The sequence below is a fragment of the Leopardus geoffroyi genome, chromosome B3, assembly GCF_018350155.1.
Source record: "Leopardus geoffroyi isolate Oge1 chromosome B3, O.geoffroyi_Oge1_pat1.0, whole genome shotgun sequence".
Lineage (NCBI taxonomy): Eukaryota > Metazoa > Chordata > Mammalia > Carnivora > Felidae > Leopardus > Leopardus geoffroyi.
The window spans coordinates 132,306,813-132,321,685 of NC_059337.1; the positions used below are offsets into that span (position 1 = coordinate 132,306,813).

At 37.0% G+C, this 14,873-nt stretch overlaps 1 protein-coding gene across 6 annotated transcripts in view; it reads left to right on the plus strand.

Annotated features, from left to right (window-relative positions):
- The window catches only part of ZC3H14 (zinc finger CCCH-type containing 14), a 48,474-nt gene that overhangs the window by 21,418 nt on the left and 12,183 nt on the right, over window positions 1-14,873 (plus strand). For 5 of the 6 annotated variants that reach the window (XM_045451810.1, XM_045451812.1, XM_045451811.1 and 2 more), the window contains one exon: window positions 13,371-13,445. In XM_045451810.1, coding sequence (XP_045307766.1) covers window positions 13,371-13,445 — 75 coding nt within the window. Of the gene's footprint in view, window positions 1-8,175; window positions 8,794-13,370; window positions 13,446-14,873 lie in introns of those variants that run through there. The other variant, XM_045451816.1, reaches the window with a different exon arrangement.

The following is a 14,873-nucleotide window of genomic DNA, read 5'->3' on the forward strand; positions in this document are numbered from 1 at the left end:
TGGATTAGTCTGTCACCAGAAGTTTATTTTGTTAATTTGTTCAAAGACTTAAAAACAATAATTCTGGCTTTATTGATTCTCCTTTGATGACTTGATTTTCTATTTCATTGGTTTCTACTCTTTTAATATATATCCATCTATATTTTTAATTATTCTAGCTTGTCTTTCAGATGTAAACATTTAGGGTGTAAATTTCTCGAGTGTCACTTTTGTTGCATATTCACAAATTTATAATGTTTTCATTATCCATCTTAGTATTATGATCTTCATCTTTGACCTATGAGTTATATGGAAATGTTTTTGATTTATAGTATATGGAGGATTTGTTTTTGTCTTTTATTTTTTTATATGTACCGTTGACTTAATTGCATTGTGTCACTATGATCTGTGTCATATATATTTTTTGAAAATTGTTAAGACTGAAGGCATCAATTTTACACGTCTTCCATGTGCACTTTGGAAGAGAGTGGACTATAATTGTTGGATTGAGAATTTTGCATTTAGTAGATAAAGCTCTATGGTTACATTGTTCAAATCTTGATCTTACTGAGTTTTTGGTTTGCTTGATTTATCAGTCATTGATAGAAAGTCTTGAGATTGCCCACTAGGATTGATATATTTATCTTAATTTCCCTGTACTTCTATCAGCATTTGTTTTCCCTGATTTTGTTTTCAGTCTTCTCTTTTAAAGTTTTAGGCAAATACATATCTTAAATATTATAAAGCTAGATTGTTTTTTAACCCAGTCTGAGTTTGCCTGTTACTGGAAAGTTTAAACCATTCACATTTCTTAGATTTCTAATATGTAGTTGGACTGGTTTCTGTCATCTTTTTTGATTCATAATGGCCTTTCATTTTTTTCTCTTTTGCCTTAAAGATTCATTAGTTACTATTGTTGATTGCCCCAGCTCTGCTTTTTTTTTTTTTTTTTTTTTTTAACTAGCTTAAATGAGAACACTCCATTTCTGTTCATTTAGTGGTTTGCACTGGAATTTTACCATGCAAATTTAATCGCATATTTCAAAAGTTAATGTTCTGACCCCATTTCCAAAGTAAATGGACTTTAGAATACTTATGCTTCAGTCTTTACTTACATAATGTTTCCATTGTTTTGTTTTGGTCTTTTTTAAAATGTGTAAGTTGGGCACCATTATCATTATTTTACCCAGGCATTGTTTGTTCAGATTTGACCTACATGTTTATCATTTTTTGTTCTGAAATCTTGAATGTTATTTGGGGGTCATCCTCTTCTAATATGTTCCAAGTATTTTTGAAGTGTATTCTTTGGAAGTTTCTTTAAGAATTGGTCTGTTTGTCTAAATTTGCCAAGAATGTTTATCTGTTTTTTTTTCCCCCCTTGTTGTGCAGTAATTTTGCTGGATACCCAAATCTAGGGTAACAACAGTTATTTGTTCTCAACATCTTGTATATATTATTCCATTGTTTTCTGGCTTCCATTATTGTTGAGTGGACCTGTGTCATTCTAATTGTCTGTCGTTCCTTTGTAGGTGATCTGTCCTTTCTCTGGCTGCTTTCAAGATCTTCTTTGTCTTTGATGTTCTGCAGTTTCACTACGATGTGTCTAGGCATGGATTTCCTTTATTTCCCTATTTTGTATGTGTTGTATAAAAAACATTTAAATAAAAGATTTTACGCTATGAAATATACATTCACCATAGAAAATTTGGAAAAACAAATCTTTGTAATGCTTGCTGATAGATTAGAAATTAATCAACTAGCATTGAAAAATTTAACATAAAAAGCACCATTCTTTGCTTCTTTCTTCTCCACACTGGTTCTTCCCAGAGGGCTACCACTTTTTTTTTTTAAGTTTATTTATTTTTGGGAGAGAAAGAGTGTGTGCGTGAGTGGGGGAGGGGCAAAGAGTGAGGAAGAGAGAGGGTCCCAAGCAGGCTCCACACTGTCAGTGCACAGCCTGATGCAGCACTCAAATCCATGAACTGTGACATCATGACCTGAATGGAAATCAGGAGTCACATGCCTAACCGACTGAGCCACCCAGGCACCCCAGAGGGCTACCGCTTTTAAAAGCTTATGTTTATGTCTTTAATTTTTTTCATGTCTATAATATGTTTTATAACCACTGTTTCTTAATTCACTAACTTGTAGGTGGTATCTTTTAGTTCTTTGCTACGGTATATCAGGATCTAACACTTTTCCCTGCTTTTTAGGCCCATACAGTAAAATCACTGTCTTTTGGTTCATTTATTGGCTACTTTTATTATTTTAAGTAATACATCTAAATATTTATTTTTTGTGAGATTACTATATTTCAGTATATTTTGACTCCCAAAAGATAAGGATATTTATGTGCCTTTTTAAACTATATCTTTTTTAAGCTACATCTTTTCTCACCACACCTTCTAAGCTCTGCCATCTGTACTTTTATATTGCTAAAGATGATCAGATACACATTTTGTTGTATTTTCCTAGTTAAGACGACTACTCTTTGTAAATTGACTAAAAGTGGAGAACCAATAAGCAGCATATTTACATTATTTAGACTATATGAATATTACTTCATAGAGGACCAGATTTACTTTTTGTCTGCAGCTCTTTGCTAGGGGTTCCCTAGAGTCTTTTTTTTTCCACTCTTGGACAATTTTTTGTTTTTTAGGTTCTTCCCCCCCTTCCCCCTTTATTATATTGCCTACCTTTATTATGGCCAAAAAATCTGTCATTTTATGCTGTTAAGTCTTTGGGTTCCCCTTTTCTTAGGGACCTTCATCTTAGAGCTTCTGTCCTTTTTTGCTTATTTGACTGGTTGCTTACTAGGTTTGCTTCAAGGCTGTCATTCCAGGACTTAACTCCTCCCCTGAGTTTTCCCTGCATTTTCTGGATCTCATTGTCTTCTCTGTATATTCTTCCATTTTGTCACCACATCATGAAGAAACTTAAAAAGAATGAGAGGTAAATTTTTCTGAGTACTTAGAACTCTTAAAGATATCCTTGTACTTAACTGATACTTTGGATAGGTACAGAATTCCAAATTGAATTTTCCTCACAACTTTGAAGGCATGGCTTCATTATCTTGAGGCTTCTCATGTTTATGCTGAGGAGTTGGTTGCTCATGTGATTCTTACTCCATTATAGAATACCTGGGATTCATTTCTCTGGGAAGTTTTAGGATTTTCTTTGTGTTCTTGAGGTCTGAAATTTGCTGTGATAAACATAGGTGCTAGTCAGTCACTTTTGGATTGGGTACCTTTTGTACCTTTTTAATTTGAAAATCCATGCTTTTAGTCTGGGGAATTCTCTTTATAAATTATTTCTTTAAAACCATGTTCTTTTTTCATTGTTCTCTTTTGGGAATTCTGTTACTAGTTGGATGATAAACTTCCTGCTTTGATTTTTCTCTTTTCTCTCCTCATTTTTTACTTGATCTTATGCTACTTTGGGATGTTTTATTGACTTTATTACCTTCCTCCGTTTTTGTTTTTTTTTAAGGCAAACATATTTTAAAATTTCTATAAGCTCTTTGTTCCGTTTATGTATCTTGTTTTGTGGATTCAGTATTACTTCAAATTTATCTGAACATAATTAGAGGGTTTTTTTTTTAAATTATATTTTGTGCCCTAATTGATGGTTTCCTTCAGAGTCCATTTTTGTTTTGTTTTTTTCTCTTTTATATGTAGGCTCTTTTTAAAAATGTCTGCAGACACACAGTTCCTAGTTTAAGAAAAGGCAGTAAAGAGGCTTACCTAGAATTCTGTGGGCTAAAGCTTTGCTGTGGGTTTTGTTTAAATAAAGCAAACAGTGGGGTGTCTAGGTGTCTCGGTCTGTTGAGTGTCTGACTTTTGATTTCAGCTCAGGTCATGATCCTGACCCAAGATCATGGGATCAAGCCCTGCATCGGGCTCCATGCTGAGTGGAACCTGCTTGAGATTCATTCTCTCTCTCTCCACCCCCTGCTTCTTGCCCCTCGGCACACGTGTTCCCTCTATCTCTCTCCCCCCCCCCCCCCCCAAAAAAAGAAAGAAAAGTGTTTTACAAGGAGCTGCAATTGGCCTTGAAATTGTAGAGGCGTTTCCTTGGAAGTGCTTACACTCCTGCTAGCTGTCTAGATTCTCCCCAGATAATTTGTTGAATTCCTTTTTAAACCATTTAATTTTTTTTTTTTTTTTTTTTTTTTTTTTTTTTTTTAATAAGTAGACTCCATGCCCAACTTGAGGCTTGGACTCCTGACCTTAAGATCAAGAGTCTCATATTCTCCTCAGCCAGCTAAGCACCCAAAACATTTAATTTTTTAAAAAAATGTCTGAGGCTGTATCATTCGTAAACCTTGTTTTCTGTTTCACGTCCTTTGTAGTCTTCTTTGTTCCTCACTTCTCACAGTTGGATGCTCTTTTGTTACATGTCATCCAAGTTAAATATCTCAACGTTCGTTATCAACTCCCAAATTTATATCTCCAGCTAAGACTTTGCATCTGAATTCCTAATTCCCGTGCAACTGCTTATTCTACATTTCTTCTTGGATATACTGTAAATTATTTTAAGCTTATCTGAAACCTAATTACTATTTCCTGCAGTCTTCTTCATTCTAGTTAATGGCAGCACCACTCTTCTGGTTGCTCAAGCCAGAAACCTAATGCTGTTCTTTCTTTCAAGCTTAGAACCATTCCTTTCCTCTCTCTCTCTCTTCTTTTCCTCTTCCCTTTTATGTTCCTTCTTCCTTCCACCTTTACCAAATCCTGTCCACGTCTACCTTCAGAGTATATTTAAATTTACCTATTCCTTATCAGTTCTGCCTCTACCATCCTAGGTTAAGCCATCATCCGTGACTTGCCTTAGAATAGTGTCCTTACTGGTCTGTCTGCTTTCAAACTTGGCCTCCTACAGTCTATTGCACACAGTAGCAAGTGTTTCTTTTAAACTGTCAGTGAGATCATGCTTCTCCCCTTCTCAGAACCTTCTGGTGGCTCCCCATTACACACCCACGTATAAAAGTAAGATTCCTTCCTGATGTTGTCACCTACCACCTTCTCCCTCCGGCTGCTTTTCTTTGCTATCCACCAGATATACTTGGTGTGTTCCTCTTCCAGAGCACTCAAAGAACAGCATGTCTGAGATGCTTTCACCTTTTACCCTGGCATATTTTTTTCCTTATGTCCATATAACTCAGAAGTCATCCCTTTGAAGTGCTCTCTAGCCCCCCACTCCGTAACCCACTTTGTCTAAAGCTTTATTTTTCACCATAGTACTTCTTATCTAAAAGGCATTTCATGCTTTCATAGTTCAGATATTTTTTATCCAGGCTCAGGTTATCAACATAAAACATGTTATACTTTAACATACATTTTGGGTTTTTTGAGGTTCATCATCTTCCCCTCGCCACCAGAATGTAAGTTCTCTGACCAGGGATTTGTGTGTGTGTGTGTGTGTGTGTGTGTGTGTGTGTGTGTTGTTCATTGCTGTGATTGAGTGCCCAGAATGGTACCAGACAGTAGGAGCTCAGTAAATCCTTGTGTCTTAATGAACGTGTTATCTCACAGCTTTCCCAGGGTTTCTGGCTTTTCTGCTCTGCCTCACAGACGGTATTTGTCCATATATATTGTTTTCCAGAGGTTGTTGAAATTTCATCTGCTGTGATCCCCTTCCTAACCCATGTCTTTAAATGTGTGATATAATTTGTGATTATATAAATTTTTTATGTACTGAAATCATTTTTTACTGTGTACATTCTGTAAGTATTTGATTTACATCTATCCCCACTGTTATTGATTGGTAAGTATGTTAGAACATGTTAAAATAGGACCCTAAGGAGGATAGGGATATAAGTATTTCTAATGCAGTAAAATTTCTGGTTATTTCTCCCTCTACCTCAGTGGGTAATCTTAGAAACTCAGTTTGGAGGCCACTGTTGTATGTTGTTAGGATTTTGTCCTTCTTAAGTTCTTTACTTCATTTTTATGGACTCTCCAGAAGGAGAGGCTATGAATGCATATGCCCAGTGTATCATGTTGGACTAAAAGCATTTTGAAGGAGTCTTAGCAAAGAGAGGAGTGTTTATATTCAGACAAAAAGAAAATCTCCCCTTAGTTCTGCCGTTGCCTTCCTCAGAGGTAAGCACTGCACGTAAAACAGTTTGTAGTCGTCTTGGCATTTTTTTCATATGTATGTACACGTATGTCTTTTCTGTGAAAATAGAATTACATGTATATTTATATGCACACCATATATGTACATATAAAATACATCACATGAGTTTCTCAGTGACATGTTTTGTTCTACTTCGTATGCCTGGAGAAAAGTATAATGACATGGTGATTAGGAGTATGGACTGAGGGAGTCAGACTGCTTAGGTGTTAATCCAGATACTGCTGCTTACTCCGTGACCTTAACCTTTCTGTACTCCACTTTCCTTAGAATATGTAAATGCCCTCTGCTGGTAGATATTTACATTGGAATCTGTGGAAGGATCTTTTCTTACTTTGCATTCTAAAGTTGGGCCGGGAACAATAGTTGATAATAGGAAGCCTCAAATGAGCTCTTTTTAGACATTTTGTTACTCCTCTGTTAGAGCCCTTTCCTGCTTCTCTCTTTGAAGTGAAATTTGCTGCCCTCTAGTGAGCCAACTGGTTTTCTTAGCGTTTGGCTAAGGATGTGCTGTTCTTCCTAATGTTTATACTACAGAGACCTGTCAGCTAGGGCTCTTAATTCTGTTATGAGTCCAAAGCATTGTAAATTGTGAAAATTACTTTCTACCTAAAGATTTTAAGGAATTAGATTAAATTTACAGATACAGGTGATTAATGAATAAAGATTCTTTTATAAATTTCAGTACTTTTTCTTTTTTCAGTTATTGTGAGCACCATCTCTTTAACTGGGAAACCAAAGGTTACAACTCATCATAAGAATTCTTATGTAGAGGCTATGGGGAGCCATGTCCACCATCTTGCATCTTTGTGCAACTTACTTGTTGCTTGGCTAGTAACCAGACGTTTCATGTTCTTGAATTAGAAGATTTTAATATCGTTAAGATGGTGATCCTCCCCCAAATTGATATATGAATTCAACTCCATTTATGTTAAAATTCCTGCTGGCTTTTTTGAAGAAATTGGCAACTGGTCCTAAAATTCATATGGAAACCAAAAGGACCTAGAATAGCCAAAACTACTAAAAAATAAGAAAGTTGGAGGACTTACATTTTCCATTTGGAGAACCTATGACAGAGCAATTGACTAGCACTAGCCTAAGGGTATACATACAAATTAGTAGAATCAAATTGAGAGTCTGGAAATAAACTGGTACATTTCTGGTAAGTTGATTTTCAACAAGAATGCCAAGAGAGTTCAGTGGGGAATAAATACACTCATTTCAACAAATGGTGCTGGACAACTGGATATCCACAGGCAAAGAATGAAGTTGGACCCTTACCTTATGTAAATTAACTAAAAAATGGATCCAAGACCTACATGTAAGAGCTAGAATCATAAAACTCTTAGGAAAAAAGTACATGTAAACCTAAATGAGCTTGGATTAGGCAGTCGTTTCTCAGATGTGACACTCAAAAGCACAAGCAACCAAAGAAAAAAATTGATAAATTGGACTTAATCTAAATTAAAAACTTTGGTGTTTCAAAGGATGCTATCAAAATGAAAAGATAACCCACACAGTGGGAGAAGAATCACTCATCTAATAATAGTCTATCATCAAACCAAGGCCAAGTCTTCATTTCTCTTATCTATAAATTCCTACCATACCATATTCATGCAGCTGAATTGCAGTATTACCATATATATTTTAAGAGGTCTGTGATTGTGGGTCTAACACCCTACCAACCCTCTCCCTATAAAGGATATGCTAAAAACTGTGCTGTACTATTTCAAGGGTAAATGAAACTCAAGATACTAAATAAAACAACTTAAAAATAATTTCAATCCTGAAAATTATAGTTTAATAAAGGGACAGAAATATGTTAAATTCACATCATATCCAGGTATAAAGTACTTAATATTATAATTTTGACTTCAGATCTTCAGTGCTCCTTGTCAGATGAGGTAAATAATAGAAAATTCTTTGTGTGTCACATGTCTGCTTTCAGCCAATCAGAAGCCAGAATTATTTTGTAGGCAATAATAGGGTTTATTGTTTGGAGAGGAGCTTTAAATAGGGCTTACAAGATATACGTGGCTTCATATTAATTAAGGCTTCTTAGTTGTAGCAAAGAGAACATTGGTCTGGTTTGTTTAGCATTTTCAAGTTTACTTTTGAGTTCTGACTCCAGAAATGTACAATCCTATCTTTTTAGTTGTAGGTTTTAAGATGTTATTCACTCTTAATACTTTTTAATAACAGCCTTAATCACTTAATTAATGAAACAATATAATGGGCTGTGAAGGAAAAATTGCCAAATATTAAGAGGGAGAGAGAATTTTATGAAAATGTCTTCAAGGTTTCCATCACCATCTTTACCGATTTTCTTCTCACCTGGGCCAATTGACTTAGGTTCTGTAACAAGTTCCTCTTGTTCACTGAATGAGCTAGACAATATTTCCCATCTTTTAAGGAAAATATCAACTGATATCAGTGAAATTAAAGGAATGAAAGCAGCAGTTTTGACAGTGGAAGCAAATCTTTCTGATTTAAATGTTAGAGTGTCACAGAATGAAGCAAAAATCTCATCTTTGGAGGTTAAAATGAATGAATGCTCAACATCAACATCTGAATGCAATAAACAGTTTGAAGATCTTCAAGAGGAAGTAGATTTTGAATCACAGTCAAGGACTACTGATGTAAAAATAATTGGTTTCCTTAGAAACATTGAAAAAGGTAAATTTTTAGTATATGATATCTTAAAGATAACCTTTGAGACAACTCACTAGTTGTCTATATATAGAGGCAGCAAGTCACAAAACTTGAACTTCATGGACCTTTAAACAGCAGAGTTGGAGTCTGTATGATTAATTTAGAAGCCTGGAAGTTACCAGTATTCTCTTTAGTGGATCTCTGTAAAATGTTTTGAAGAGAGATGAACATAGAGAAACAAAACTTGAAATGTGAGAGAATAGTCCTCTTTCATGTATCTGTCTTGTGAAATCTCTTAAAACGTGTAATTCTTTCATTGTTCATTGTGTTAAAGGGACCTGTAGTAATACTACAATTGGAAGAGCTTCCTATAACCCTAATATTTATCAGTTTCCCAAGCTGTCCTACAGAGTACAACTTGACCAAATGACATCTGTATTTGAGGTCAACTTACCAGGATTTGCTGTGTTTTTGCTATGATAATTTTGGAAGGAATCCGTTTTGGCATACCACTGAAGAGTATTATGTTAACTTCTATTTTAAAAGAAAATAGCTGATAGAATTTTGAATGGAGTATAGTTTTGAAAATGAAAAACCCCTTTTAGCGAAACATGGTAGTTGGCAGGCAGTTGCCAACTTATGTACATGTACTGAGTGAGCAAAGTTTGTCCTTATGAAACTACTAGTAATACATACACTAAAAAGTAGTAACAGTCATCTTACTATATTTTAGTATTTGCAACTCTGTCAGTCACATCCCTTTCTACACTGTACTGTACCACTTTTGTTTTACTTTTTTGATTTTTAAGTTTAAGTGAAGTGTAGTTGACAGTGCAGTATTAGTTTCAGGTGTGCATAGTGATTTGACATTTACATACATTATGAAATTGTCACCATGATTTGTAGTACCATCTCTGACTATAAGTGGAAGTTTGAACCTCTTAATCCTCTTTACCTGTTTGTTCTTCCCCTACTGCAACCACTAGTTCTCTGTATCTGTGAGTGTTTCTGTCTTGTGTTCATTAATACTGTTTTTTAGATTCTACGTATAAGTGGAAATCATATGGTACTTGTTTTTCTCTTACTTTACTTAGTACCGTCCATCTGTTGCAAATGGCAAGATACCATTCTTTTTTATGGCGGAGTAATGTTCCTGAGTGTGTGTGTGTGTATCACATCATTATCCATTCATCTGTCTGTGGACACTGAGATTGCTTGCATATTTTGGTTCTTGTAAGTAATGCAGTAAACATAAGGGTGCATATATTTTTGCAAATTAGTGTTTTCATTTTCTTGGGGCAGATACCCAGAAGTGGAATTAACTGGATCCTATGGTATCTAGTGTACCATATGTATTTCTATATTTAAGAAAATTTTTTTTTTTAACTTTATGGATTTATTTTGAGAGAGAGCATTTGTGTGCAGGGGAGGGGCAGAGAGAGGGAGACTGAGAATCCCAAGCAGACTCCCTGCTGTCAGTGTAGAGCCCTATGTGGGGCTCAGTCTCATGAACTGTGAGATCATGACCTGAGCTGAGATCAAGAGTTGGATGTTTAACCAACTGAGCCACCTGGGTACCATTGGTATTTGTAGTTTTAATCTTAATTTTTAATTACTGTTTTTCACAGTCCATTCCCACCAGCAGTATGTGAACATTCCCTTTTCTCTACATCCTTGCCAAGACTTGTTATTTCTTGCCTTGTGGATACTAGTCATTCTGACAGGTGTGAGGTGGTATCTCATTTTGGTTTAGATGTTGGAACATCTTCCATTTGTTGGCTATCTCTATGTCTTTAAAAAATATCTGATTCAGCTCCTGTGCTCACTTTTTTTTCTTAAAGATTTGGGTGTGCTTTTTTTTTTTTAATGTTCGTGTATTTATTTTGAGAGAGTGCAAGGCATGCACGAGAGTGGAAGAGAGAGAATCCCAAGCAGGCTGCACGCTTATAGCATGGAGCCATACCATGCTCGGTCTCATGAACCATGAGATGACGACCTGAGCTGAGATCAAGAGTTGGACACTTAACTGACTGAGCCACCCAGGCAACCCCTCCTCTGCCCTTGTTTTAAAAAATCAGATCGGGTTTTTTTGGTGTTTTATGAATTCTTTATATATTTTGGATATTAATTCCTTAATAGGTCATTTGCAAATATCTCCATTCAGTAAGAAGCATTGTTTTATTTATTTTTTTTAAGTTTATTTTGAGAGCAAGTGAGAATGCACTCAAGCAAACAGGGGAAGGGCAAAGAAAGAGAATCCCAAGCAGCCTCCACGCTGATGTGGAGTCCAGTGCAGGGCTTGAACCCACGAACCATGAGATCATGACCTGAGTTGAAGTCAAGAGTTGGGACCCTTAATGGACTGAGCCACCGAGGTGCCCTGCCTTTTTGTTACTATGCAGAAACTTTTTAGTTTGATGAAGTCCCAGTTGTTTTCCTTTTGTTGCCCTTGCCTAAGGAGACAGATCCAAAGAAATACTGCTGAGAGTGATACCCAAGATTTTACTGCCCCACCCCCCTTTTTTTTTTAATGATTTCAGGTCTTTTTTTTTATTTATTTATTTATTTTTTTTAATTTTTTTTTTTTTCAACGTTTATTTATTTTTGGGACAGAGAGAGACAGAGCATGAACGGGGGAGGGGCAGAGAGAGGGGGAGACACAGAATCGGAAACAGGCTCCAGGCTCTGAGCCATCAGCCCAGAGCCCGACGCGGGGCTCGAACTCACGGACTGCGAGATCGTGACCTGGCTGAAGTCGGACGCTTAACCGACTGCGCCACCCAGGCGCCCCATAATGATTTCAGGTCTTATATTTAGATGTTTATTTCAAATTTATTTTTGCATTACTGGAAGAAAGTGGTCCAGTTCCTTTTATTCTCATGTAGTTGCCCATTTTCTAAATACCATTTATTGAAGAGACTCTTTTTCCTGCTGTAGATTCTTGCCTTTTTTTTATCATAGATTAATGGGGTACTTTGCACATTTTAGCACTGTTATTTCTTCCAATCCATGAGCATGTTGTATCTTTCCATTTATTTGTATCATCTTCATTTTCTTTTCATCCGACAGTTTTCTGAATATAGGTTTTTTACCTCCTTGGTTAAATTTATTCCTCAATATTTTATTCTTTTTAGTGCAGTTGTAAGTGGGATTGTTTTCTCAATTTCTCATTCTGCTACTTTGTTACTAGTGAATAGAAACAGATTTCTGTATATTTTATATCTTGCAACTTTACAGAATTCATTTATTCTAATAGTTTTTTGGTTGAGTCTTTAGTGTTTTGTATATTAATCACCTGTTCCTTCCCAGTGTGGGTGCCTTTTTTTCCTTTTTTTTTTTTTTTTTTTGTCTCGTGGCTATGGCTAGGACTTCCTGTACTATGTTAAATAGAGGTGGCAAGAGTGAACATCCTTGCTTATTCCTCATCTCAGAGGAAAAGCTTTTAGCTTTTCACTTTAGGATATTAGCTGTGAGTTTGTCCTTTATTATGTTGAGGAACCCTCTATATCCGTTTGGCTGAGAAGGTTTGTTTATTTTATTTTTTTATTGTAGAGCGCACACAAGCCAGGGAGAGGGGCAGAGGGGAGAGAGAGAGAATTTTAAACAGGCTTCATGCTCAGTGTGGAGTACAACGTGGGGCTAGATCCCACAACCCAAAATCAAGAGTCAGACGCTCAACAGACTGAGCCAGCCACGTGCCCCTGGTTGAGTTTTTATCATAAATGGATGTCAGATTTTGTCAGATGCTGTTTCTGCACCTCTTGAGATAATCATAAGATTCTTAATCTTTGTATTGTTACTGTGGTGTGGCATGTTGATTGATTGTGGACATTGAACCATCGTTGCATTCCTGGAATAAATGCCACTTGCTCATGGTGAATAATTATGTTAATGCGTTATCGATACACTTTGGTTTTAGATCAGGTGTGCGCCTGATAACCTCCTAAGCACTATGGTGGCGGGGGGTGGTTTGGAGAAGTGTGACTTCTTTCCATCCTATCTTTGAAGTGTGACTGTGAGGAGATTATGAACCCATTTACGAAATAATACTCCAGCTAAGTATGTTTTCTCACAGGAGATTCATGCTGCTGTAGGATCTGGGCTCCAGACCTGTGAACGTCATACTTGCTCATTGTTCTCTTCGTCTCAGTCCATGCTTATAGTTTGTCTTTTGGAAACGATCAGATAACTGTGCTGTGTTTTGGTTTGCAGTTCCAGGGGTGGGGGAGTGGGTTGTAATGGTGAGAGCCCAGGTGATGGAGGGAGATGTTTCTTATTTTGATCTTGCAGTTGGCTGTCGCCTGTCAACTATGGCTCAAGCTGTGGGTCTACACAGTACCACCTCCTGGCTTTTCCAGCCTTTTACCTTTATTCTGAGGCTTTACCTCCGGTCCAAGAAAACTGGCTTCCAAACAAAAGAACAACAAGGAATTTGGTCTATAAATATTATTAAATTGCAATGTTGAAGCTATAAGTTTGTTGTTGTTGTTTTTTTTAAAGACTTTAAGAACCTAGTAAGATTATTTTAGGCTTCATTTCTGGAAATATACATGTATTGTTTGTTTTTAAAACTTAGTAAAGTTTGAAAATTTGTATCCTAGGAGCTCCACAGAGGCAGTTGTTATCCCGACTACAAATCGACCCAGTAATGGCAGAAACTCTGCAGATCAGTCAAGGTTGGTAATCATCTTAAATTTTCATCGTAATCTAGCATTTTTCAGTTGCTATTTCCATTTCTTACACCTCATTTAATGTATTCTGTATATCTTAGATCCTGCCCTAAGATGCTATATTTAGATCTGTGAAAATATTTTAGGGCCAGGAGACAAGATCTGCATTTTCTTCATGTTATATGGTGTTCGTATGTTTCGTCTCATTCAGAATCTTTCTTGCTTTGATGTCGTTTCACCTGAGTCCCTGGAATCTGCTGGCAGTCACTTCCTGCTCCAGGGACAGTTTGAATCCCTAACCTTCTTTCCTTTCTGCCCTGCTTTGCCATTGTCTTGAGCTGCTTTTATGTTCCTTAGCCTGTTCTGTCTTATCCTCACTTCCACTTCACTTTAGAATTGCCTCACCAGGGCCACACTTGGAATTTGTTGTTCTTAGAGCCACTGTAACTTCATTGTTTGCCTGTCTCCTCCACCCCCCACAGACACACATGCCACGGTCTGCTTTAGGACAGGGACTAGTGCCTTACTTATCTATGTTCTCAGTGCCCGCCCCGCCAGATGCATGTGCAGACCCTAGTAAATGTCCACTGAGTAACAGAGGGCCCATTGGTCACCTGCAGCCTTAAATTCAGAAACCTTCTTTTCTCCTGCTTCCTTTTATTTCCCCCAAACCTGCCCGTTGTTGGAAGCTCTGGTGGTGCCTTGACCCCTCCCTGTGGCTCTTGCTTCTTCCCCCTTGCTCAGGCTTCCACAGTCAGTAGGTATATTTCCTTACCCCACCTACCTCTGTCTCAGCAAGAAGAACTTGTCTTCTTTCAGGGTTCCCTTCCACCCAGATGCTAGATCCTACCCAGTCGATGAACACTAGTGTCCCCATACTCCTATAATCTTAATCCTGCCCCTCTCCTGGCTTCTCCTTTTTGCCTGTGAAAGTGTTTAAATACTCCCCATCCTTGATGTTGCTGTCATCTCTCAGCATTCCATCCTGTTTTCCACGTAAGGGTATTTTCTTTCAAAATATTTGGCAGCTAAGCTCTGTGTGTGTTGTATCCACTTCACTGACATTTCCGCATTCTTTTTGTTTTCTTTAATTTTTCCTTTTCTCCATGGTGCACATACAGTTTGAAGCATCTAGTCCTACCAGGACTATAGCCTTTGCTTATCTCCTGTCGTGGTTTTTATTTCTGGGAGCCCTCTTGTTTCTGCATATTCCTCTTATTTATTTTTCATATACTGACTTTGTTTCATGTATGCAACAGTTTCTTTTATTTCTCTGAGGATATTAAAGATAATTTTGGGTATTTTCTCCCCTCCCTTCTTGGTCTTATTTTCTCCAGGTTGTTTGTTTTGACTGCTGTCTTTCATGACAGGTTTTCCACAGATGTCTGGGGATCCTTGGTTGTCTTATATTTATGAGTGGGACACTCAAAAAGC